The 27,397-nt window shown below is 45.0% G+C and overlaps 1 protein-coding gene across 1 annotated transcript in view; it reads left to right on the top strand.

The window, feature by feature from the left end:
- The first annotated feature begins 6,864 nt into the window (after positions 1–6,864).
- TOGARAM1 (TOG array regulator of axonemal microtubules 1) overlaps positions 6,865–27,397 on the top strand; it is a 91,902-nt gene continuing 71,369 nt past the window's right edge. The window contains exons 1-3 of the mRNA XM_089657228.1: positions 6,865–7,001; positions 12,112–13,676; positions 25,292–25,421. Of these exons, the coding sequence (XP_089513354.1) occupies positions 12,387–13,676; positions 25,292–25,421 (1,420 nt within the window). The 5' untranslated portion in view covers positions 6,865–7,001; positions 12,112–12,386. The remainder of the gene's footprint in view (positions 7,002–12,111; positions 13,677–25,291; positions 25,422–27,397) is intronic.

A 27,397-nucleotide genomic window follows, 5' to 3' on the forward strand; every position in this document is an offset into this window, starting at 1 on the left:
AATCAAACTTTCACTTTTTAATACTTGGTTGCAAATCCTTTGCAGTCAATTACAACCTGAAGTCTGGAATGCATAGACATCACCAGACGCTGGGTTTCATCCCTGGTGATGCTCTGCCAGGCCTCTACTGCAACTGTCTTCAGTTCCTGCTTGTTCTTGAGGCATTTTCCCTTCAGTTTTGTCTTCAGCAAGTGAAATGCATGCTCAATCGGATTCAGGTCAGGTGATTGACTTGGCCATTGCATAACATTCCACTTCTTTCCCTTAAAAAACTCTTTGGTTGCTTTTGCAGTGTGCTTTGGGTCATTGTCCATCTGCACTGTGAAGCGGCGTCCAATGAGTTCTGAAGCATTTGGCTGAATATGAGCAGATAATATTGCCCGAAACACTTCAGAATTCATCCTGCTGCTTTTGTCAGCAGTCACATCATCAATAAATACAAGAGAACCAGTTCCATTGGCAGCCATACATGCCCACGCCATGACACTACCACCACCATGCTTCATTGATGAGGTGGTATGCTTAGGATCATGAGCAGTTCCTTTCCTTCTCCATACTCTCCTCTTCCCATCACTCTGGTACAAGTTGATCTTGGTCTCATCTGTCCATAGGATGTTGTTCCAGAACTGTGAAGGCTTTTTTAGATGTCATTTGGCAAACTCTAATCTGGTCTTCCTGTTTTTGAGGCTCACCAATGGTTTCCATCTTGTGGTGAACCCTCTGTATTCACTCTGGTGAAGTCTTCTCTTGATTGTTGACTTTGACACACACACACCTACCTCCTGGAGAGTGTTCTTGATCTGGCCAACTGTTGTGAAGGGTGTTTTCTTCACCAGGGAAAGAATTCTTCGGTCATCCACCACAGTTGTTTTCCGTGGTCTTCCGGGTCTTTTGGTGTTGCTGAGCTCACCGGTGCGTTCCTTCTTTTTAAGAATGTTCCAGTTGTTTTGGCCACGCCTAATGTTTTTGCTATCTCTCTGATGGGTTTGTTTTTTTTTTTCAGCCTAATGATGGCTTGCTTCACTGATAGTGACAGCTCTTTGGATCTCATCTTGACAGTTGACAGCAACAGATTCCAAATGCAAATAGCACACTTGAAATGAACTCTGGACCTTTTATCTGCTCATTGTAATTGGGATAATGAGGGAATAACACACCTGGCCATGGAACAGCTGAGAAGCCAATTGTCCCATTACTTTTGGTCTCTTAACAAGTGGGAGGCACATATGCAAACTGTTGTAATTCCTACACCGTTCACCTGATTTGGATGTAAATACCCTCAAATTAAAGCTGACAGTCTGCAGTTAAAGCACATCTTGTTCGTTTCATTTCAAATCCATTGTGGTGGTGTATAGAGCCATAAATGTTAGAATTGTGTCAATGTCCCAATATTTATGGACCTGACTGTATATATATATTGCAAGAAGTCCTTAAATGTGGTGACTGCATTGTTTTTCTTTTTTCAGACTTTGTCCTTTATTTACAGCCGATGATCCTGCCAGTAAAATGTAGGCAGGTGGCCTACTGTAGGTAGTTAATTATGGCTGCCCTAGCCAGGGGGAACAGGTTAATGGTTTTTCCATCTTTCACAGGCATGTTTGTGGGCTTTTCTGGATCCAGCCCACTTGTCCTGGGTGATTATAAATGGGACAGGAGACCGGATCCCGGGGGGCTGAGCTGAGACTGAGTCTCCCATTGAAGTCTGGGGAACTGCATCATGTAGAGGGTCTGCTGGGACTTACAGTCCCCTCTGAAACACAGTGATTTGTCGGGGCATCATCATCATGGACTACTGCCATTCTGGATTTACCACTAATGAATTCTACCTATGCAGGTATGCTGGGGCAGCCACAGTTGGGGTTAGTTAGGGAAAGACTCCTAGCTTATTTAAACTGGTATGCTGATATTTTATCAGTAAAGCCTTGGGAATGTTGTCCTCCCTGGTCTGATGTTATTCTAAAGAGCTGTATGAAAGTAATCAGCACACTCCACACAGACATTTGAGTCTCTGGTCATTTTAAACACATTGGGGTATGAAGTCAGTCTCTTCAAGAGTTAACATGGTTCAAAGGAGAAGCAAGTAGAGTTACCAGTAGAAGCAGCCTATCATGAAGTTTGGTACCTGTGCTAGGTGAGGTATCCTCCAGTAGTGAAGAGGTTGTTGCCTTGGGCTCCCTCCCCAGCAGTCTGTCTCCCATAGAAATGGGAGCAGATCACCATCATGGAGGCCCTAGGCTCAATCCGCAGATGCGATCCATTCTGCGGGGATCGTCGGAGGGGGTGTCACCAAGTGTTACTGCACATCAACCCTAGGGACGCTTCTGCTGGGGGGACCTGACTTGGTGTCACTGACATCCCCAGTGACACCAATACAGTGATCAGTGCTAAAAAAAAAAAAGCACTGACACTGTACTAATGGCACTGATCAGGAAGGGGTTAACATGAGGGGCGATCAAAGGGTTAACTGTGGTTTTTTTTTTCTTACTAAGTGCTGTGTCCATGTGCTTCACTGTAAGCACACTGCTTTGCATGGCTGTGCTCTGCCCCCTACTCGGAAATGCAAAATCACGTACATATACGTGATTTTGCGCACCTGTGCCGCCCTGTAGCAGTATTTCTGCTGTAGGGTGGTCGGGAAGAGGTTAAAGCCTAAGTTTAGCTAAAGTCAATAACATAAAAATGAGCACAATGTACATAATTTACAGTTAGCGTGATGTGTCCCTTGTTCTTTAGGGATAACTTTTCTCCATTCTACACCCCCTTCCCTTCTCCAGAAAGGGAACTGATTTGATTTCAGCTAAACTTAGGCTTTAAAGAAAGTAACAGGTTTGGGTAGTGATTTCGATTTACTCTTAAAAATCCAAATGAAAAATCCTCTGAACAGGTTCGCATACATTTAATTACAATATAGACGTGTCTGGTCACATGTAGTTACTGTAGGAGTAATTCTTAGGTTGAGGGATTACAAGGAAGTCCTGTAATCTACTCTAATTACATATCTGGATACTGACTGTCAAATGTAGGCGCCAAGGGATTTACAGCGAGACATCATCAAGGGTTAACAGAACTACAGAATCTATACATTTGCTTTTCTAAGGCCAGGCCTATCAGATCTTTCACTGAAAACATGCTTGGCTGGCACACTGTAATCTTCCAAGACTTGTATGCCCAACTGAACTCATATTGTGCTTGACAGGCTGCTTTCTGCCCTACTACTGTCTGAAGCTGGAAAGTGGTCATAAAACATTTCTTATTCTTAGCAATGGTATTGCATAGAGAAGCATATCAGATCCTCCTCATTTGGGGTCCACGCTGACACTCCAGGCTCCTCCTCTTCGGTGGGTGCCCCCATGTGGGCTCGCTCCTAAACCACCCTGTCTGTGTTCATTGACACAGAGCGAGCTGCTGGTCCTCGCCCAATGGCTCCCGCTGCTATCAATCTGCCCAGGGAGGAGGGAGACAGAGGCAAGAGCTGCTGCAATGGTGCACATCGCTGGATCAGTAGGGCTTAGGTAAGTGAGGGGGGCTGGGGGGCATCCTTCATCACAGACGGTTTTTCAACTTAATGCATAGAGTGCATTAGAACCACTTTAAAGGAGAAGTACAGACAAAGCTTTTTTGGCCGTACTTCTCCTGTGGATCACAGGGGTGTAGTTTGTTCTGCACTCCTGTGACCCGTTTTCAGCTGACAACGAACTGAAGTCTGCTGTTGGCTGACGTCATTCAGCTGGTCCAGGCTGGGGAAAGATCCCGATTTCAAAGTCGGAATCCACCAGTATTGGGAAAAATGTATTTCATTGATACCAGTGTTGGGGAACCATTCCCTCCACTGACACCAAAAACAGGGCGCTAGTCCTTCTACTGACACCAATGATTGAGCACTATTTCTGCTATATTTTCCACTCACACTGGTTACAGTCTGCCCCCCCCCCCCCAAAGTCAGAAAACTGGCGCTTTGTTCAGAAATTTTTGAGACCCTTGGCCTAGGTGCCCCAAGCAAAGGTTCACCCCCTTTCCCACCAGTGGGAGGTTTCAGGTCCATTCAGAAAGCACAGCATGACATGCACAGTGGGCAACTGGCTGTCAACCAGCTTCCCACACTCAAGATGACAGAGCCAGGGACCCAAAGACTGGCACAGGACTGGCATGGGCGATGACAGTGCTGGATCCCTGCACTGGTGAGTACCTACGTATTAAAAGTGATCAGCTACAGTATTTGTATCTGCCGACTTTTATTTTTTTGGCTGGAGTTTATTTTTAAATAAGATTGTACAATCAGATTGCCCTCTTCTCTGATTCCTTTTTTTGGGTGGCTCCATCCTTTTACAGGATCCCATGGAGCCATCCTAGCATGCTCACTCTTGGCATGCGTATACAGATGCAGCTATCCTCCATCTTCAGTGTACACGGACCACCCTCCTGTTACCCATTTCTTCCTTCTCCTCTCTCCTCAGTGCACGTGTCCCTCTCCCGATCCTCCCTCTTAAGTGCACATGCGTCTCTCTCCTGCTCCTCCCTCCTCAGTGCACATGCATCTCTCTCCTGATCCCTGCTCCTACCTCCTCAGTGCACATGCGTCCCTCTCCCGATCCTCCCTCCTCAGTGCACTCCTGTGACGCCGTTTTCAGCTGACAACGAACTGAAGTCTGCTGTTGGCTGATGTCACTCAGCTGGTCCAGGCTGGGGAAAGATCCCGATTTCAAAGTTGTGATCCACCCCAGAATGTTGAGCAGCACCTGGCTCAGCCTCTTAGTGAAGCCCTGAGAGCCTGAGCCTGCCATTCCCTCCACAGCCCAACACTCCAATGAGCTCTGGTGGGAAGCTGAGCAGACATCGGTGACAGACAACCCGCTTTCTGCTCAGAGTGGAGAGGAGAACTGAGCGATCAGCGGTCATGTGATTGCTGAGTTCTCATCCTCAGAGGCGGCAAATGCAGCATCCATCTAGGTAAGTAAAATGGGGGGGGGGGGGGAACCTACTTCTCTTTTAAAGCAGGCCATAGATGATGCACTTTTCTTTTTTTTCCCTGTGTTGATGGGGCGGCTCTATTGTGTTCTGCTGGTTGTGTAAAAGCATTGCGCCCATACTTGGATCAAAATTTGGCCAGTCCCTGCTGAACCAGCCGAATTTCTGTCCATGTATGGCTGGTTTGATGCAGAATTGGTAAGTCACATTATAATAAATGTTTGCTTTTGGGCTTAACCGCTTCCGTGCCACTCTGTAGCAGAACTACTGCACCAGGGCAGCATGGGTGCGCAAAATCACATATATATACGCTGTTTTGCAGTTCCAAGTAGGGGGTGCGTGTGCTCCCTACCCGCACTGCTACTCGCGGTCTCGGTTGTCAATCACCGGGTGCTGGTCGGTAATTCCCTACTGGGACCCGGCAATCAAGGAGCATTACTGAAGGAGGAGAGACCTGTGTATAAACAGCACAGATCTCTCCCGTCAGCTCCTGTACACTGACCAGAGCAAAGCCATACAAAGCAGTGTGCTTACAGTGGAAGAGACAGCACACAGTTAACCCTTTGATCACCCCAAATGTTAACCCCTTCCTGCCCAGTGCCATTAGTACAGTGTCAGTGCTTTTTATTAGCCCTGATCAGGGGCGGACTGACCATTTGGGCCGGGGTCAATAGGGGACCCCATGAGATGCCCCTGGTACCTTTTTAATAGGCTTTTTTGAGTTTGGGCAAGGAAACAGGGACCCCATGATCCCCTATTGCCGGGGGGCCCCATGAGTTGTCAGTCCGCCCCTGATCACTGTACTGGTGTCACTGGGGATGTCAGTGACACCAAGTCAGTTCCCCCCCAGTGCCAGAATGCCCGCCGCAGTCCTGCTATAAGTTGCTGATCACTGCAATTATTAGTAAATAAAAATTTTTTAAATCCCAGTATATATATACCGCCATTTGTAGACGGTAACTTTCACGTAAACCAATTTTTTTTTTTAGCAAAGACCTGTAGCAGAATACATTTTGGCCTATATTTATGATGAAATTTGATTTTTTTTTATTTTTTACTGAATATGTTTAATAGCAAAAAGTAAAAATATCTTTTTTTTCCTTAAAATTGTTGGTCTTTTTTTTATTTATAGCGCAGAAAATGAAAAACCGCACAGGTGATCAAATACCACTGAAAGAAAGCTCTATTCGTGGGGGGAAAAAAAAGGATGTAAATATCATTTGGGTGCAGCGTTGCATGACCGTGCAATTGTCAGTTAAAGTAATGCAGCGCCGTAAAGCAAAAAATGGCCTGGCCAGGAAGGGGGGTAAAGCCTCAGGAGGGCGAGGGGTTAATACCGCTTTAGGTATCCTTACAACCAGGAGCGGACTGACAACTCATGGGGCCCCGGGCAATAGGGGAACATGGGGCCCTTGTGTCCTCACCCACACTCAAGGTACCAGGGGCATCTCAATGGGTCCCCCACTGACCTCGGGCAGTGCCCGAGTTTCCGAAATGGTCAGTCTGCCCCTGATTGGGCCCCCTACTGACCCCGGGCAGCGCTCGAGTTTCCGAATGGTCAGTCTGCCCCTGATTGGGCCCCCTACTGACCCTGGGCCCTCGGGCAGCGCCCGTGCTTCCGAATGGTCAGTCCGCCCCTGATTGGGCCCCCTGCTGACCTCGGGCAGCGCCCGAGTTTCCGAATGGTCAGTCCGCCCCTGGTTACAACACAGATGACAGATCTATGTACAGATCGGAGGATAGCTGTGACTCCAGGTCCTCCTTCCTGGTGTCTCTATAGTAGTGTGGTCACCAAGCTACCATTACAACACTGACACCGAGTGGGGGGGAGGGGCATCCCTGGCACACAAGGTTTGCCTCTTTCAGGCTGCTGTAGTGCCATGACGTCAGAGGTCAGCTGATCACCGACGATCAGCTCCACCGGCATCACTCTCCGGCAGCCGCCAGTGTTGGAGGGAGGGGAGATCGGTCGATCCGTGGGTGGTCTGCCTGGGAGATCGCTGACATGACATCGGGGCTGTGATGGTGCAGAGAAGGTAAACTTCTTCCTCGGATCATCTCCTGCTCAGCCTGGGCTCTGATTTCCCCCGACATACAATTGTATCATGATTCTGATCGGATACATTGATTCCTCGGATACATTGTATCCCTGAGCCCATGGAACGAGACCACACAGAGCAGGCCTGTCCCCGGATGACATGAGGACTCAGCTGGCATTTGTTTGGATACATTGTGACATGTTTGTACATTCAGAACTTTTGTTGTGTTTTGTGGGTTTTGTTTGTTTCTTTGTGTTTTTCTCGGATGGAGTACAGGATGGTTATAGTTGACCATACACTATACAAGCTAATCTTACAATCGTCCTTAGATCTGCCAACAACTATATAATAAGGCCTGTGTTATGTGATTGAATTGATTGGAATATATGGATTCATTATTATTTATTTCAGGTACTTATATAGCGCCATCAATTTACGCAGCACTTTACATATATATTGTACATTCACATCAGTCCCTAACCCTCAAGGGGCGTACAATCTACGGTCCCTAACTCACATTCATACATACACATACTAGGGCCAATTTAGACAGGAGCCAATTAACCTACCAGCATGTCTTTGGGGTGTGGGAAGAAACCGGGGTACCCGGAGGAAACCCATGCAGGCACAGGGAGAACATGGAAACTCCAGGCAGGTGGTGCCGTGGTTGGGATTTGAACTGATGCCCCTAGTACTGCCAGGCGGAAGTGCTAACCATTTAGCCACTGTGCTAAAGCGCAACTTCACCTAAAAAGGGAAGGTTCCACCTTTGTTCCTACCCAGCATCCCTGTCACCCCACACACACACTTCTTCTCCTCTACAATATTGGATTTTTTTTTCAGGGAGCATATACTTAGTTTTGCCAGGTACCGACTCCCACTTCTGCTTGGATCGCTGAGGTCAGTGGTCTCTGAACTGCGGCCCAGGGGCCAGATGTGGTCCTTTGTTTGCTTTTATCTGGCCCTTGGGGCAGCGGTCCTTCCGCTGACACCAGTATTGGGAAAAATGTATTTCATTGATACCAGTGTTGGGGAACTATTCCCTCCACTGACACCAGAAACACAGTGCTAGTCCTTCTACTGACACCAGTGATTGGGCACTATTTTTGCTATATTTTCCACTCACACTGGTTACAGTCTGGCCCCCCCCCCCCCCAAAGTCAGAAAACTGGCGCTTTGTTCAGAAGGTTTTGAGACCCTTGGCCTAGGTGACCCCCTTTCCCACAGTGGGAGGTTTCAGGTCCATTCAGAAAGCACAGCATGACATGCACAGTGGGCAGCTGGCTGTTAACCAGCTTCCCACACTCAAGATGACAGAGCCAGGGACCCAAAGACTGGCACAGGACTGGGATGGGTGATGACAGTGCTAGATCCCTGCGCTGGTGAGTACCTGAGTATTAAAAGTGATCAGCTACAGTATTTGTATCTGCCGACTTTTATTTTTTGGTTGGAGTTCATCTTTAAATAAGATTGTACAATCAGATTGCCCTCTTCTGATTCCTTTTTTTTTTGGGTGACTCCATCCTTTTACAGTACCCCATGGAGCCATCCTTGCTTGCGCACTCTTGGCATGCGTATACTGATGCAGCTATCCTCCGTCTTCAGTGTACACGGACCACCCTCCTGTTACCCACTTCTTCCTTCTCCTGCTTCCTCAGTGCACATGCGTCCCTCTCCCGATCCCCTCTCCTCCTTCCTCCGTGCACATGCGTCCCTCTCCCGATCCCCTCTCCTCCTTCCTCCGTGCACATGCGTCCCTCTCCCGATCCCCTCTCCTCCTTCCTCCGTGCACATGCGTCCATCTCCCGATCCCCGCTCCTCCGTGCACATGCGTCCATCTCCCGATCCCCGCTCCTCCATGCACATGCGTCCCTCTCCTGATCCCCGCTCCTCCTTCCTCAGTATATTCTTCTGATCCCCCGCTCCTCCCTGCTCAGTGCACATGCTTCCCTCTCCCGATCCCCAATCTTCCTTTCTCCCTCCTCAGTGCACATGCATCACTTTTCTGATCCCCACTTTTCCCTTCCCCTGTCTTCCATTCCTGCACTCCTCCTTTCTCCTGTCTTCCCACTGTGCATGCACCATTATTCTGATCCCCACTCCTCCCTTCTGTCTTCTCACTGTGCACGCATCATTCTCCTGATCCCCGCTCCTCCCTTCTCCTGTCTTCTCACTGTGCACGCACCACTCTCCTGATCCCCACTCCTCCTTTCTCCTGTGCACCACTCTCCTGAGCCCCGCTCCTCCCTTCTCCTGTCTTCTCACTGTGCACGCACCACTCTCCTGATCCCCACTCCTCCTTTCTCCTGTGCACCACTCTCCTGAGCCCCGCTCCTCCCTTCTCCTGTCTTCTCACTGTGCATGCACAATTCTCCTGATCCCAACTCCTCCCTTTCTCTGTCTCCCCAGATTTTAGATTATTCAGAATTCAGTGACAGGTGCATTTGACCTGCTTTTAAAGCAATTTTCCAACGGTTAATTTTTTTTTTTTTGGGGGGGGGGGGGATAACAAACATATCTCTACTTATCTGCTGTGTGCAGTAGTTTTGCACAGAGAAGCCTGGATCCTCCTCTTCTTGGGTCCCCTGCAGGTTCTCCTGACCCCTCCCTCCTGTCGGGTGCACCCACTACTCTGTGTGTCCATTCACGCACAGAGCCGTGGCTTGGCCTTGCCCCCCCTCTCTCCTCATTGGCTGACTGGCTGTGATTGACAGCAGTGGGAGCCAATGGCTCCCGCTTGCTGTCTCAGTCAATAAGGAGGCAGAGACCTGGGTCAGCTGATGCTGTCTTTCACATTGCTGGATTACGATGGGGCTCAGGTAAGTAAGGGGGATGGGGGAGCTTCTGCACACAGAAGGTTTTTTTTTTTACCTTCATGCATAGGATACATGAAGGTAAAATACATTGAGTCTTTACAACCACTTTAAAGCTGATCCCCATGTTTGTAACAAATCTACTTTCAGTGTGACCCCCGTATTGTAATGGTTGAATGCTCATTAGGTTTAAAGGATAGAGGAAAAAGCTATAATACCTTATTCCTCACTCCACCAGTGCTCTTCTGTACTCTCCGATGCTTTGGGTTGTGGGTGGGCCCCCATCATCTTCATGTACAGTGCAACCACTGGCCAGAGCGACTCAAAGAAAAGTTTTTTGTAGAGCAGTCGCACAACGTGGAGGAAACTTGCTAGAACCAGGTAAAGGGAAAAGATTAGATTGGGTTGAGGATAGGTTACAGCTTGCTAGGATGCTTTTTAGAAACTTGTGTATAAGTTATGTAAATGATTAGTATAAAAGAGCATGTGAGGTAACGGACATCCTTCCGCCCCTGGAGGGCGTCAGATGACGAAACGCGTAGGGAAGGGCTTGGATGTACATCATCACATGCGGTGGATCGTAGTGTGAGGCTAGAGACATCAGACAGAATCAATGCTTTCCTGAAATTGCATGTTTATACTAGTGGTGACACTCGGAATTGTGAGTTTTATAGATTAGATTTTTTAATAAAGATTCTTTATGGTTTACACAATGGGAGGTTTTTCCTCTTTCTTTACTGACCCATGGGACCTTTTGAGCTATAAAGGGAATGCTCAACAGGCTGAGACAAGGAGGATCTCTTGGCTGCGGGTTGCTGTGAAGGGTGCCTGAGAGGAGAAGTGGTTTTTGCTGTAGGTTCCTATTCCCAGAGTTCACGTGCTTATAGCTGGTTTATAATTTTACCAGCCTAGAGCTCTGGTGTGTTCATCGAATTTATCCGGTGGTGAAAAAACCCAATAGCCTTTTTTTTGGTGGTGCATAATTGCTCCTGCACAGCGACTGTTTTTGGCTTTTGACATTTTTTTTTTTCTACAGCCAGTAAACTCCCCAGCATGTTATCATATGTGTCCATGCACACATAGACTGTAATCAATGTTTTTTTGGCAGGGACGGTTTTTGGCTGGAAAAAAACCCCAGGACTAGTGTGTTTCTAGAGGAATGTTTAGCTGTAAAAATGCTCTAATGTGGTAAAACGCTGCAAAGCGGCGTTTATGGACTTTTTTTTACCAAAAAAAGAGCTAAAAACCGCAAACGTGGCAAAACGCCGCTAAACACTAATGCAAAAACACTTTAAAAAAGCTGAAAAACTAAAGTTTTTAACGTGACTTTACACAGCTAACGTTACCAGTGTTATCAAAACGCCCCGCGTGCATGGAGCCTAAGAGGACGCATATTTGCTATTTATGGTGGACATTCTTTTATGTGCTGTATCACACAATACATTTATCACAGTGGATTTTATTTTATTTTAAATTTTGAGATATGAATTTTATGATTTGAATATTTATTGCATAGTACAGCTTTGATTAATATTTCACACATTTGTTTGTTGAATATTTTTCACATTTATTTGTAGGAGTGGGTATATGAATTGAATGTTTTTATTATTTATTGCACTGTTGCACTTTTTTTCAATATTTCAGTATTTTTGATTGGCGTATATTTTTCTATTTGCAAATAGTTATATAGTGGGATTTTAGTTATGCAGTATAGCTAGAGGAGTCACTACTGCACCTTATGGTACATGTAGCACATGAGATATATATATATATGGAGAAGGAGAGATTTCCCCCCCCCCCCCCCCCCATTTCCCTAGATATAGACAGGGCCCTACTGCAAGGGTATTATTTTTTTTTTTTCTGGTGCTTGGAGTTGAAGCGGTAATTTATTGCAGGTTACCCATCATTCGATGTGGTGACTGCATCTGGTTTCTGGGATTTTTTTTACTTCCTCTTCCCACGCAATTGCAAATATCTGTTACCTTTCTGAGGTTTCCTTTTACAAGAACCATTAGGAAGGCCACATGGGCTACAGGAGATAGTCAAGCTAACTTTTACAGGAAAAAAACAAGATTTGCATATAACTCCAACTGCTTATACTTCAAGATCTTGTGATCATTTTGATATTTTTGGGGCTTTTATGGATTAGGTGCTAAGATATTAAAACTGGGATTTTCACAGGAGCCATCCTTTGAAGATATGGACAGTCAAAAATGTTTTGAGTATTTTTACTGCTTCTTTCCTAAATGTGTTATGTTTAACATTTTGTGTGTTTTTTTTTTTTTTTCCTGTAGGTTTCCCATATCTCTGGCTTTGTGAAAAAGAAACCTCAACTACAATTCTTGGGAATGTAGAAATTGTATTAAGTAGATGAATCAGTGTTCTACCAGACAATGGCTACCTAAAGCGTGCCTGATTATGGGAACATAAGCATAGTTTCATATGCAATATGATTTTATTTGAAACTGTTTTTATTCAAGTTAATATTTACAGCTGGATGAAATTACGAGGTAGCCCTTTAAGGCCACCTCAACACCCGGCTTTATCACCATGTAGCCTATGAAGTTTTATGATTGGCAAATTAAAAATTAAGTCTATTATAGCAGGACATATCTGCGGTGAAGGTATGGAGGTCCATGTTACCCGTGTGGCACCCTTTTCCAGTAATGGAGACATCACGCCATTACAAACTGGTTCTGCAAGGAGACGGTCATATACACAAGACAGCTCCTACAGTGATCTATCAAGTGAATCCTCTATGCGGCGGACAAGTTCTCAAGTTAGGCCATATTCTCATAGTCACAAAAATTTGTCGGCTATAATGGGGCACAATCAAGATAATCCATACATTCCTCTGAGTGACAGCAATCTTAGGTGGGGTGTCATTCCTCAAGAGCTGCAGTCAAGACTGCTCGACTTGAAAGACTACAAGTCTAGGACCCATGCTATCGAGGAACTTAAATATCTCATTCAAGACTGTGATTTTAGTTCTATCTCCCATTCGGATGTGGTTGGCTTTATTAGCTTCTTGTGCACACTGCTTGATGATAGCAACTTTACCGTCGTCTTAGTCACATTGGATGTTTTGAACTGCTTTGTTGTAAATCTTGGCCAAGGTGTCAATGAATTTCTCAAACCAGTCATCGCCTCAACAGTCAAACTCCTTGGAGATGGCAAGATCACAGTTAAACAGGAGTACATGAAAATATACATGAGACTAATGAAAGTGGTTGGACCATACAAAGTATTAACTGTCTTGCTTGAAAATCTAAAGCACAAGAACTCTAGAGTAAGGGAAGAAGTAGTAAATATTTGTATTGTTTCCCTATTGACGTATCCCAGTGAAGACTTCAATTTGCCATTTTTAGCTTGCGAAATTGCTCCGTGTTTAATAGATAGTAAGAGACGAGTCCGCCATGCAGCTTTGGAGGCCTTTGCTGTATTGGCGGCCTCTATGGGTCCAGGAAAAAGTAGTCTGCTTAAAGCCGTTGATGAAGTTGAGCTACAGGAAAACGGTGAAGGATTAATGAATGCTGTGCAGGCCAGGCTGGCACGGAAGACTCTTCCTAGGATTTCCCCACAGGGTTTAGTAGAGTACGCTCTTCCATTCCCATCATCGGCTCAGATCCGAGGGACACATCATTTGCCGGGAGCCGACACAGACTGGCTTTTGACAGGAAACCGAGTTCAAAGTGGACATTATCAAACCAGTGATCACAATGGTAGAGGGGTTGTCCCTCACATTGATCCCTTAGGTCACAGAATGTTAAGTGCTGGCAAAGGAAAAAATAAGTTCCCTTGGGAAAACCAAGTCCCTGGAGTCACCGATATATTTCCAGGAACTCACAACGCAGATCAGGTACCTTTTTTTTCACATGTTTGTTGTGTTCAATTAATGTTTTCTCCCTGTTGGTTTGATTCACTTGGAATGCGTCATGCAACACCTTCCCATGAGTGGCATGTGCCAGTTAATAGTTTAGTAAACTAAAGAACATAGAGACTTATTAAAGTGATTCTAAAGGAAAGTTGTTTTTTTTTAAATAACAAACATGTTATACTTACCTGCTCTCTGCAATGGTTTTGCACAGAACAGTTCCTACCCTAGTGGCAGTCCTGGTTCCCCCCCCCCCCGCCAAATGCTCTTTCCTGAAATGTGCTCTTTGTGTCCATTCACACACACAGTGTAGCTTGGCCCCACACCTGCCCCTGGAACTAAACCCATCAGTTTAGCAATTTAAAAAAAGTTACATTCCCGGCTGCTAGAATTAACTGTCAAATTTGCTTTTGTTTTCAACTGAACTGTCAAACCACCAAATGGCCGGTGTCATGACTGATCATGTCTTTTCTCCAGCGCTCTAATCCAGCCTCTACACAGTTGCAGATACTTCTATCCAATCAGTAGGGAGAATGAGCTGCTTTATAGTTACCATTGTTGATGTTGACCACTACAATTAATGCTTATTGCTTGGCTATCATGGTGATCCAATGTCTTTAGCAGTGTTTGCATTGAGCTAAAACAAGTGTGCGCATCAGTTATGATTTTAGCTGCTGCCTTTGGGGTCAGTAACTCAAAGTAGGCATTTTTTTTTTTCATTTTCAGGCATTGGTCAACAATGGCAGTATGCATGTTTTGCTCAGTACAGGTGTACTTTAAAATGCTCTCTGAATCCCATAAAGATTTTGCCTCACTCTCTGTCCTGTTTATGGGAAAATCTCTCAATGTGGACATATACAACAATAAAAATCTGATAGAGACTCCAACCTTTCCACCCTATTCAAACAAACAAAAAAAAGCCAGGAAAATCACTTTGATCTTTTGTCAACCATGTAAATCATAAATGCGCCATTAGGCAGAATGGGCCTAACTGCACATGTGCGTCCATGCAGACTGTCTTTTCTGTGTCGATTGAAAGCCTGTCCTGCTGGCTCCCAAATATCCACTATGACAGCTCAGTCACATTGAGAAGGGCTACTAAGCGGGGGCAAGAGTGGGTTACAAGTGTTCAAGCTTGAAAGGAAAGATGCTCCTTTTCAGTGGGCCTCACTGCACATTGTAAGGGTTAAATGCTGTTTTAGGACTAGGGGACCACAAAAAAAGTGATACTTACCTGATCCTCTGCTCCTTTAGACTTCTTTCAAGCTCTAAGACTGGTCCTTACAGCTTCTGCTACATTATGCCCTGGCAGTTGCAGGTCTTCTGATGTCATCTAGTTCAGTGCAAAGCCCGTAGCCCTGCATTAGATGTGAGGACTTCAAAGAAAAGTCCACTGCTTGAGTGTGGGTGATTAGAGGAGAACACCAGCTACCAGGGGAGTGGAGGATCAGATAAGTAACCTTTTTTTTCCTCAGTCCCCTAGACATAAACAAGTATTTATTTCCTTGTGTAGTGCAGGCGCAGCTCCACTGCAGAGGAGGATTTTTCCTTTTCCCAGAATAATTCGAGGCATGGCTATATAATACATAGTGACATTGGTCCATTTTGGACCAATGTACCTCTGTATTTACCATAGCTGGCCAATCCCTGTGAAAGCTGGAAATCGTTGAAGTAGACACTGCTACTCCAGTGATCTCTACATGCTTCCGGATCCTGTGCTAAATGTTTGCACTCCTACTTACTGAACACAGGAGGTTGGCCACTCGGGACGTATTACTGGAAGGATCACCCTAGGACGGAAGGCGTGTTACTGGTAAGAACACCCTAGGACAGGGAGCATATTATCAGTAGGTTCATCCTAGGATGGGAACCGTGTTACTGGCTGGATCACCCTGGGACAGAGAGCATGTTATTGGTAGGATCACCGTAGGACAGGGAGCATGTTATTGGTAGGATCACCCTAGGACAGGGAGCATGTTATTGGTAGGATCACCCTAGGACAGGGAGCATGTTTCTGGTAAGGTCACCCTAGAATGGGAAGCGTGTTACTGGCTGGATCACTCTGGGACAGGAAGCATGTTATATGGTAGGATCACCCTAGGACAGTAAGCATGTTATTGGTAGGATCACCCTAGGACGGGGAGCATGTTATTGGTAGGTTCACCCTAGGATGGGAAGCATGTTATTGGTAGGATCACCCTAGGATTGGAAGCATGTTATTGGTAGGATCACCCTAGGATTGGAAGCATGTTATTGGTAGGATCACCCTAGGATGGGAAGCATGTTACTGGTAGGATCACCCTAGGATGGGAAGCATGTTACTGGTAGGATCACTCTAGGATGGAAAGCATGTTACTGGTAGGATCACCCTAGGATGGGAAGCATGTTACTGGTAGGATCACCCTAGGATGGGAAGCATGTTACTGGTAGGATCACCCTAGGATGGGAAGCATGTTACTGGTAGGATCACCCTAGGATGGGATGCATGTTATTGGTAGGATCACCCTAGGATGGGATGCATGTTATTGGTAGGATCACCCTAGGATGGGAAGCATGTTATTGATAGGATCACCCTAGGACGGGGAGCATGTTTCTGGTAGGATCACCCTAGCATGAGAAGCATGTTACTGGCTGGATCACCTTCGGTCTGGAAATGTGTTATAGGCAGGATCACCAAGTGAAAACAGAAGGAAGTAAAGCCTGAAAAAGAGAACGAATGCCACCAAAATACCTAAGATCTAGTGCAGGGGTCTACAAACTTTCCCAACAAAGGGCCAGTATACTGTCCTTCAGAATTTAGGAGGACCGTATTAGGGCCAGTGAGGATAGAAAATATCCTGGCCCCAGCATCAGTGAGAATACACATGGCTTCAGGGTTGTTGGTCAGTAGTAGGAGGAGTAGTGCCCCACCATTGATATTAGTGCAAAGAATAGTACACCATCATTGGCTTCATGGGAAGAAGTACTGCCCCATTGTTGGACTCAGTGGGAGGAATAGAGCCCCAAGGGCTGGATAAAGGGTAGCAAAGGGCCACATCTGGCATTCAGGCCGCAGTTTGGTGACCCCTGATCTAGTGAGATGCAATATATTACATTTTCGTTCTTGACTTTTTATAAACCAATGAGGCAGATTGTTTTTGAAAGCACTTACCAAGTATTTGCCACAGATCCATAAAAAGTTTCTCCGTTCTATGTGTCAGTTTTATGATATGGCTGTCTGATCGACTTTCCTTATAATTAGATTTATATATATGTCAGGTTCCCCCTTTTGTGCTATAATTTGCCACCTAGTTCTGATTGCCAGATTCTTCACTCAGTAGAGCTATGCCTATGAAGTCATGTCACACCAGCATTATTATGCAGCTAATTTTAGTGTCTGCCTTTATTGCTCTATCGTTGTCTATTCTAAGAAGTAGAATGCTCATGCAGTGTTTTTAAATGCTTGAGCAGCAGGAACCCAGAATCTGCCTATTTTTTATAATGAGAAGAGAATTAAAGGAGAAGTACAGCCAAAACTCTTTTGGCTGTACTTCTCCTGTGGATCACAGGAGTGCAGGTCGTTCTGCATTCCTGTGGCCTGTTTTCAGCTGACAGCGGACTGAAGTTGGCTGATGTCACAGGTCCAGGCTGGGGAGAGATCCCGAATGTAAAGTTGGGATCCACCCCAATGTCTGGAGCAGCACCTGGCTCAGCCTCTCAGCGAAGTGATGAGAGCCTGAGCCAGACACTCGCTCCCCCCTCCACAACCCAGCGATCCAGTGAGCGCTGGGGGGGGGCAGAGCAGACCGTGGTGACTGACCGTCACCGCACTCTGCTCAGAGCGGTTCTTTGTTCTAGCTCTTCTGTACTCAACTAAAGGAAAAAAAATATATTTCTATGTTTCTGTTGGAGATGTAACACTTCGTGTCTGGTGGAACGGTTGTCACCTTGGTAGGAAGTGAGGGGAAATCCCTCTAATGGAGCCCCAGATAGCAGCAACGCCCAACAGAAGTTGTAATCCTTCTGCACGATATCCATAAATAATTTTAAAAAATAAGCAAGATTCTCACTCTGCACTCTCCTTCTCTCATCGTACTCCTTCCTTTGACATGTGTCTGTAGTAAACCTGATTTGTGTGGTCTTCTTCTCTAAACCAAGGTTCATATATGTGCGATTCGGTAATGCATGCACGTTCCTGACCTACAGGCAAAATGTGCTGCTCTTTTGCAGATGCTCAGGGATGCCATTCATTCTTAACAGTACCCCTATGCATTAGCAAATGCGGAACATTTTTGCATGCATGAAACCCATGCGGTGCATTAAGGGCCAGTTCACGCTACATGTTTTTTTTCTGCATTCAAAAAACGCACGGATGTCAATGTCATAGTTCACATTGGTGCTTGCAGTTCTAGTGCAGTCCAGTTGCAGATAAAAAAGTAGAACAGGCTGCATTTTTCCTGCACAGAACTGTACTGAAAAGCGGTAAAATGCACCGAAACGCACTAGAACGCACATGTCCCTATTTAAACTGAAGAAAGAGAGGGAGCAAAAAATAACTGAAAAGCATCAGAAACGCACTGGAACTCGTCCAAAATGCGCATGCGGAAACGCATCTATACTGCGTTTCTATGGCGTGAACTGGCCCTAAAAAAGGGTTGAAGACTTTTTTTTTTTTTTATTCCCCCAGGTATAGCAGCCCAGTCATTTGAATGACCCGCACATTTGTGAACCTACTCTGTCTGAGCTCTGCTGTACAGGAGATTACAACAGCTTCAAAGCTCAAAGCTACAAAGTCATATTTAAGTATTTGACAACTTGCAAAAAAATAAAAATCAATTTTAATTTATTACTTAATTTTTTTTTTAATGAAAAGTAAACTTCTTGTTTGTTGGATTTGTGTTGGAAGTGATGAGGAATGAAATACCTTCTATTTTAAGAAGGCTTACTGTTCTTTGCGCTGTCTACAGAAGGGCTTTTCAGTTCCTTTTGGTCCATGTAAGCTGTCCCTGACCCTTCTACGGAATGTAAAAGACGTGTGTAAGAATTGTCGCTGTCACATAGTAACCAGGCCAAATGGAGCTGATTTGTTTGTGTGTTTTTCTTGTAGACAGAGAAGTCTTTTTAAAAGTCAGAATTTTTATCTGGCCTCATGTCACTTTTATTTGTCTGACACACAAGTTAAATATTATTTCTGCCCAGAGTAGGAGAAGCCTGCAGTGTTTTCAATTGTCTGCCCTTCGTTTACTTGCTGCATGAATAGTGAAGGTGTGATGTTGCCAAGAGACTAATGATAAGAACTTGTTCACTCTCTGCCATGGCCAAGTTGTTTTATTTCTCTTCTATTCTAGCCTAGCATATTGAAGTTTGGCCAGAATAATTCATTGATTTTATTACATTCTAGCAACTGTGGCTGGCTTTGGTACGTAATACTTGTCATTATCTAATTGTTGTTTGTTTGAAAGCCAGGCTCCATCCAAACCCTTCTTCTTCCTCCTTTTTTTTTTTTTTTTTTTTTTTTTTAATACGGATGTCTGCTTCAAAAGAATACCAATCCCCCACCCGTTGCAGTGACTATGGTGAATCTCATGGACAGAGGCAGCAATAAAACCCAAGCAGGGTTCTAATCTATCTCCACTTTATCATAAGCCAAAAAAAGTTTTGACCTGAGATGTTCTTCCTCCATCTTCAGGGCTGACATACTGTATGTCTATTCTTTTACATATAACAGCCTTGAGGAAGGAAGAGTTTTACCCCTGAAATGTGATGGCTTTTAACTGATATTTAGCATCTAAATCTTCCTCTTCTCTGAAGCCCAATTTGCGTTTGGATCACGCTCCAGAGGCTACTGACTGGGTGAGGAAGTGATATGACACCTCACCTGCTTGTTTTAACCCACTTTTGCTGACAGTTGCACTACAACTTCATGCATTGCACACGGTTGTGGGGCTATTGCGGCGCTTCCCTATTTACTTAAATGTGTAGCATTCAGCAGGTTTGCCGCCCACCGATCACTACATGTCGGGTGAACTTTGCCACAGGCACGAAGAAAAGCACCATGGCTGCAGCATGTATACACCACCCTCAGCTGCCTATTGCAGTTAAAAGTGTTACTAAAGCCACAACAGTAAAATCAGTCTGTATATGCAATAAAGCATGCTTGTTATACTCACTGTGGAACCTAAGGGGTTAATCCTTTGTAAAAACGCTGTTTGATCCTGAGTTCTCTGCCCCTCCTCTTGTTCAAATGTCCACGCTGATTAGACAGACTGAACCCATAGCCCTTCTGCACATGCTCAGTTTAGTGTGTATTGCTAGAGAGGTGTTTTTTTTTTTTTCTTGGGAGAGTGCATGTGATCAGCACGGGACCAATCGGCACTGTCCAGACAGAGGTTTTCCATGCTCCTAGAGCAGAAAGAAAACTCCTACAAGCTTTATCCAGTGCTCAGCTGAAGTCATAAGTTTGCTCTAACTGCAGATGAGAAAAGGTATTTAGCAGTTTATAATTACTAAAATAATTGCATTTCCATGTTCTGTGTACTGTGGGAGACCAGATATAGTGAATGCAGGGTCCTGAGTTTAGTAATACTTTAAGAGGGACAGTTGGCAGGCAGTAAAAATTCGACTTGTAAGCGGGTTGCAATTCAGCTTAGTTAGGTGCTAGGGTTAATATTGTTTCCCAGGTCTTTTGCTTGGTGGGCTTTTTGTGTCTGACCTACTGATCCTGTGGATATAAAAAAGGCCAGTGGTCTGGAGAGAGCGCACACATGTATGCCTTGGGATGATCTCTCCTGCTCTGATGAATTGCTGCTCGACATTGGGATTGCCTGCTGTAAGGAATTTGCGATCATGTAGGGGAACCACTGGGACCCGAGGTCCTCTCCAAAGACACCAGCTGGCCGATACATACAGTCAGGTTCATAAATATTGGGACATCAACACAATTCTATACACCACCACAATAGATTTGAAATGAAACGAACAAGAGGTGCTTTAACTGCAGACTGTCAGCTTTAATTTGAGGGTATTTACATCCAAATCAGGTGAACGGTGTAGGAATTACAACAGTTTGCATATGTGCCTCCCACTTGTTAAGGGACCAAAAGTAATGGGACAGAATAATCATAAATCAAACTTTCAATTTTTAATACTTGGTTGCAAATCCTTTGCAGTCAATTACAGCTTGAAGTCTGGAACGCATAGACATCACCAGACGCTGGGTTTCATCCTTGGTGATGCTCTGCCAGGTCTCTACTGGAACTGTCTTCAGTTCCTGCTTGTTCTTGGAGCATTTTCCCTTCAGTTTTGTCTTCAGCAAGTGAAATGCATGCTCAGTCGGATTCAGGTCAGGTGATTGACTTGGCCATTGCATAACATTCGACTTCTTTCCCTTAAAAAACCCTTTGGTTGCTTTTGCAGTATGCTTTGGGTCATTGTCCATCTGCACTGTGAAGCGGCGTCCAATGAGTTGTGAAGCATTTGGCTGAATATGAGCAGACAATATTGCCCGAAACACTTCAGCATTCATCCTGCTGCTTTTGTCAGCAGTCACATCATCAATAAATACAAGAGAACCAGTTCCATTGCCAGCCATACATGCCCACGCCATGACACTACCACCACCATGCTTCACTGATGAGGTGGTATGCTTAGGATCATGAGCAGTTCCTTTCCTTCTCCATACTCTTCTCTTCCCATCACTCTGGTACAAGTTGATCTTGGTCTCATCTGTCCATAGGATGTTGTTCCAGAACTGTGAAGGCTTTTTTAGATGTCATTTGGCAAACTCTAATCTGGTCTTCCTGTTTTTGAGGCTCGCCAATGGTTTCCATCTTGTGGTGAACCCTCTGTATTCACTCTGGTGAAGTCTTCTCTTGATTGTTGACTTTGACACACATACACCTACCTCCTGGAGAGTGTTCTTGATCTGGCCAACTGTTGTGAAGGGTGTTTTCTTCACCAGGGAAAGAATTCTTCGGTCATCCACCACAGTTGTTTTCCGTGGTCTTCCGGGTCTTTTGGTGTTGCTGAGCTCACCGCTGCGTTCCTTCTTTTTAAGAATGTTCCAACCAGTTGTTTTGGCCACGCCTAATGTTTTTGCTATCTCTCTGATGGGTTTGTTTTGTTTTTTCAGCCTAATGATGGCTTGCTTCACTGATAGTGACAGCTCTTTTGGATCTCATCTTGAGAGTTGACAGCAACAGATTCCAAATGCAAATAGCACACTTGAAATGAACTCTGGACCTTTTATCTGCTCATTGTAATTGGGATAATGAGGGAATAACACACACCTGGCCATGGAACAGCTGAGAAGCCAATTGTCCCATTACTTTTGGTTCCTTAACAAGTGGGAGGCACATATGCAAACTGTTGTAATTCCTACACCGTTCACCTGATTTGGATGTAAATGCCCTCAAATTAAAGCTGACAGTCTGCAGTTAAAGCACATCTTGTTCGTTTCATTTCAAATCCATTGTGGTGTTGTATAGAGCCAAAAATGTTAGAATTGTGTCGATGTCCCAATATTTATGGACCTGACTGTATGTACTGCCATTTATGGACTCTGCCTTTGCAGGTATGTCGGGGCAGCACACAAGTCTGAGTTAAGCATTAGGGACAAACGGTTACTTGTGCTTGGACTCAAAACTTGTAATGTTTTGGCACTTTTCTAAGTAAAAGTTGAAACTTTTGCTTGTTGCCTGGTCTGAGGTTATTAAAGAAATGTAATACAAGTAACTGACACCACACATAGTCTCCCGCTTGGGTCATTATGACATTGGGGTATGCAGACCGCAAATGGTTACCAGCGGTAATGAAAGCCAGCAGCCAGTCAAGCAACTTGTGTCAGGTGGGACAGCCTCCAACACTGAGTGACATGTTTTCAACCCTCCTTCCGCAGTGGTCTGTCTCTCATAGTAACAGGAGCAGATTGGCACCACCGAGGTCCTCCGCCTGTGTAGAGGTACGGGAAGTCAAGCGTTAAGTCAAGTGCACGCAAGGAGCCTACACTAGTTGTACTGCGGGGTTCCATTCCGCTGCTAGAAGTGAAGTAGTTGAGATACGCTGGACAGGTGGAGTGGGTATAGGTTCAGTGTGTCCCTCCTAATTGCAACAAATTACAATGAAAGTGTACATTGACATAGGGCCCCAAGATTTTACCACAGGACAGTTACTGCTCAACTGTACACAGTATATGGCCATCTCTAAAGTGAAGGCTTTCCTTAAGGTCGAATATTTACTGGCAGCCTTGTCCCTGGGCATTGATGGAATCGGCACAAGTAGAGTTACCCTGAGTGCGAGGCAAGTGACCCTGTTGTAGGTGCCTAGCATAGGAGAACCCACCCTGGGGGCAGTCCTCTTATGTGACCCAGACTTGACACCCAACAAGTTAATAGGAAAACATGGAGGAAAGGTCCATCACCATCAGCTGCCCCTACAGACTCAACTACGTGTTTTTTAAGTTTTGTAAGTCGATATTGGCTCCTCTGTTATCTTATCCAGCCTCTCAAATGGTCAGTCAGGCTGCCTATCAGAGAAATATTCACTTTTTTAAACAAAAAAAACCTGTATTAAAAATAGAAAAACATTTGATTCATTTATTGTATTTGAGCCTTCAAAGCATTGCAGCTACTATCAGTGGATCATAGGAGCAGTTCACAGACTCTTGTAGACCATTCCCCATGCTCCAGGTCTGTACTGAGGTATGGACCTTCATTTATGGAGCTGGAGGAAGTATCCGTGAACTATGGGTGAGGTGACATCACAACACGTGTGCTTCATTGAGGTCTATGAGTTCCTCCTCTGCAAGGACTTGTAGTATCTTCATTCACAGATCTCTGTGAATGGATGATATGGCTGTGTGGGCGCATGCACACGCACATTCGCACTCATTTCAAAATTCAACAGAAGCTTGTAGGGAGAAGAACCCCACAATTTAAAGCAGAGTTCCACCTAAAAAAAATAAAAAATAAAAAAAAAAAGTCAGCAGCTACAAAAACTGTAGCTGCTAACTTTTAAAATACAGACATACACCTGTCCCTCGGTCCATGTCTTTACCATGGCTGGTTTCACCGGAGGACAACTTCCGATCGCCTAGGCCAGGGGTAGGCAACCTGCGGCTCTCTAGCTGTTGTGGAAATACATTTCCCATGAGGCATTGCAACATTACAAAACTGACAGTTACAGCTATGACTTGCAGAGGCATGATGGAACTTGTAGTCCTGCAATAGCTGGAGAGCTGCAGGTTGCCTACCCCTGGCCTAGGCGATCGCAGCGGAAGTGGGAGTGGGTACCAGTCAAATTCGGGTAGCTGCTCCCCAAAGGTGCCAGTCCTTAATGGGGAGCGGGGGGACAAAGGCTTAAAGTGGAACTTCCCCTTTAGGGTGGAGCTCCACAATTTAATAGGTGGGTGGTGTAACAATACATGCTTTGAAAGGTGGAGTTAGCCCTTAGACCAGAACTAAACCTCTCAATTTAAAACTGTAAAACTGTTAATTTCCTGGCATGCTGTAAATAACTGTCACACTTGCATTTGCTCTCAATTGAACTGTCAAGCCATCAAATGGCTGGTGTCCTTATTGATCACATGTGCATCACCATGGCAACTGCAGATCAAACCGAGGCTAAGATGGCAGCTTCCTTGGCTGTAAAGTATAGAAGGGTTTAGTTCCGCTTTAGGAAACTAATTGAGGAAACTGGAGGCAGGGGGGAGGGAGGAGTATAAAAATCAGCATTTACTTTTGAGTGGAACCCAAGTTCTGCTATGATACACTGTGGGTGGGCAGGCATTTTACTGCAATGTCTGTTCTGCAATAAAACATACCTAGCCGCCTGCTCACAGCAATCCCCAGACTGTTAACTGAGCTGCACATGCGCAACTCTGGTTACAGTGGCTGGGCCAATCCTGTGTGCCGGGATGACCACCTCCTGTGCATGAGCAGAAGTGACGTCATCACACGCTAGCCAATAAAGATGGCTGAAATCCAGCACACAGGAGACGATGACTGGGATAGGAAGGTAGGTAATCCCCCCTATAGTTCCACTTTAAAAACGGCAAGTTGTGCATATATTTTGACCAGTGGCGTCCCTAGGAAGGTGCGGGGGGTGCACGCCACACCGGGTGACACCTACCGCACGGGTTGACACCGGACCCGCTCCACGAAAAGGTAAGTTGTAAAGCAAGCAGATGATCCCCGCAGGATCGGAGTCTGATCCATTATGCTCAATCTGTAGATCCGATCCATGCTGCAGGGATCATCGGAGGGGGTGTCACAAAGTGTTGCCGCACCGGGTGACACCAACCCTAGGGACGCCCATGATTTTGACATACCATTTTAAAAGTAACTTTAGATTTCAATTGTCCAGGCTTGTCAGATGTTTACTTTTTTTTTTTTAATTTTTTTATTTTTTGTCCCCAGATTGTGCAGTTTGCACATATAAAAAGCTGAAGAGCAAATTAGAAAATATAATTTTTGATTAATTGGTCCTGATAGGTGAAGCATGCTTGCTATAGACTACAACATATTACTTTTTATACCAAGCTATAACATTTGTCCTTATGTTTATATGCCACCCAGATGTTCTGTTCTTAAGCTTACCACCAATTTATTTCATCCTTCTTTTAGCTGTCTTCCGTGTTCGATGTGCATCATACGCCGATTGTGAAAACCCCAACGGCAAAGGTCAGAAATTCTTCTGCCAAGCAGGCATCTGCCACATTCAGCATGCAAAAGGAGCCCTTGCCTGCATTCACTGGTAAGCGCCATCTTCATATTGTGTGCTATATAAAGGGAAGCCCTAATCGTTTTTCTTCTAGTATCTATTTGTTTGTTTGGTTTTCTTTGTTTGTTTTTTTTAACTTTCCAAAATTATAAACTGATCTTTTAAACATACATTATATATTTATACAATCTTATACATTGTAGTAATTTGTGCATCCATGGCAGTTGACTTGCAGGTCATTCCAGGCTTTCTGAAAAGGAAGCCCAGTGCTACTTGCTCAGTTGTTGACTGACTTTGACTAAATGAGTTATCATGTGTCCATCTGAGATTGTACAGCCTAAGGTCCCATTCACACGGGGTGGATTTTGTGAGGTTTTCAATTCAATCAGGAGAGGATCAGCTCACAGATCTGCTGATCGGAGCAGAGCGGGCGGATCACCCATCTATGTCTGCTCAGTTTATGCAGAGTGGACATGGACTTTATGGGTGGCTGACTCCGCTGTCCATTTACAACCAGCTACCCTCTGATCAGCCTAAACAGAGAAGATTCTTTTCCTTTTTATTATTATTATTATTTTTTTTTTTTCAAGCAGACCATATTGGAACCGTTTTTTGCTGTAAGTGTTGAGCTCCCCATGATCTCAACAACTTCCAGAGCCTTCCTGTTGGCCAGTAAGGCTATGAAGCAACCAATATGATAACCCCCAAGGCAGGGTCAGATATAGATTTTAGGCCCTCTTCACATCTTGCGATTTGGGATCGCTGAGATTCTGTCCGTGAACCGAAATGGCCAGGCGTGAATGGAACATTTTGACTTGGGGTTTTCTCTTAAGGTGATCTCCGTATTTTTTTCCATTGTATGCTTAGTTTGAACTACCCAACTTTGTGACATTTGCCCTTACACCAAAGGATTAGATTACTTTGTAGTTTGAAGACAAAAGCTTCACCTCCTGACTCACAAAGTAGAACAGTATGGAGTGCCTGGGGGTTTCCACTGTAGGGTTTGTTTGTCATAGAAATACTACTGACGTCAGCTAGGTATTGTGTGTTTCCGAAACATGACGTTTCCATATACTAATTAGTCTGTGATCAAAGGGAACCTGGACCTCCAGCACGTCCGTAATGGTAGACATTTGGCCAAATTATAGATTTCTGTGGTCATTGTAGAATGCCTGAAAATTCAGAGCCTCAAATTGACCTTTTAGTATTAAAAAAGTATTATGCTAAATGCACATCTTAAAAGCAGTGTGTTAATGCAGTGGGATGTACATCTATGCCTGCATAGTGAAAAGTAGCCCAAAACTTGGCCGGTTCCTCAGGGGCTGGCCGAGTTTAGATCCATGTATGGGCCCCCCGGATTATACAGAAAACGTTTTCTCAATCAACTTCTGTACAACCAGGCAGTGGGATTGTTTTTTTTTCACTTGATCAGTACTGCTGGTTATATCCAGCAATACTGATCGTTGTATTCTGTTAGCAGGGAACTCTCCCTTCTGCCAAAATACAACCATTTCATGGGAGGGATTCCACCATCAACACGAAGTGTGTTGATGGGGGAATCTTATCTTTTTTTTTTTTTTTTTCTTTTTTTTCTTTTGTTGTTGTTCAACCCACTGCACATGTCCATCTTTAGCAAGTCTTTCCAGAAACCCCCCTATGCAATTCTATATCCTCTGAATAGTACATACCACCTTTTCTCCTGTTTGAAATGATGTACATACTCATACTACAGATGATGGCAGCAGCTTGGGGAGGGGGGGGTTGGGGTTAGAGTTCTCCACACAAACCCTCTGGCACCTCATCCCCCCCAGCTAGAGAAGGTTAGCACACGTGCGCAGTTTGAACAGCCCAGAGGGGACGCTACTGAGCTCAGCTGGAGTGGGGAGAGCATACTACTTGGTGTTAACCACTTCCCGACCGGCCTTTGTATATAAACGGCCAGACGGTGGCAGTGCAGGGTCGGGTGGCTGTTTATAAACGGCCTCCCCGCACCCTGCTTGTGCGCGCTC

Source organism: Staurois parvus, unplaced genomic scaffold (genome assembly GCF_062004578.1).
Source record: "Staurois parvus isolate SC_StPar_1 unplaced genomic scaffold, SC_StPar_1.0 ptg000978l, whole genome shotgun sequence".
NCBI classification, from domain to species: domain Eukaryota; kingdom Metazoa; phylum Chordata; class Amphibia; order Anura; family Ranidae; genus Staurois; species Staurois parvus.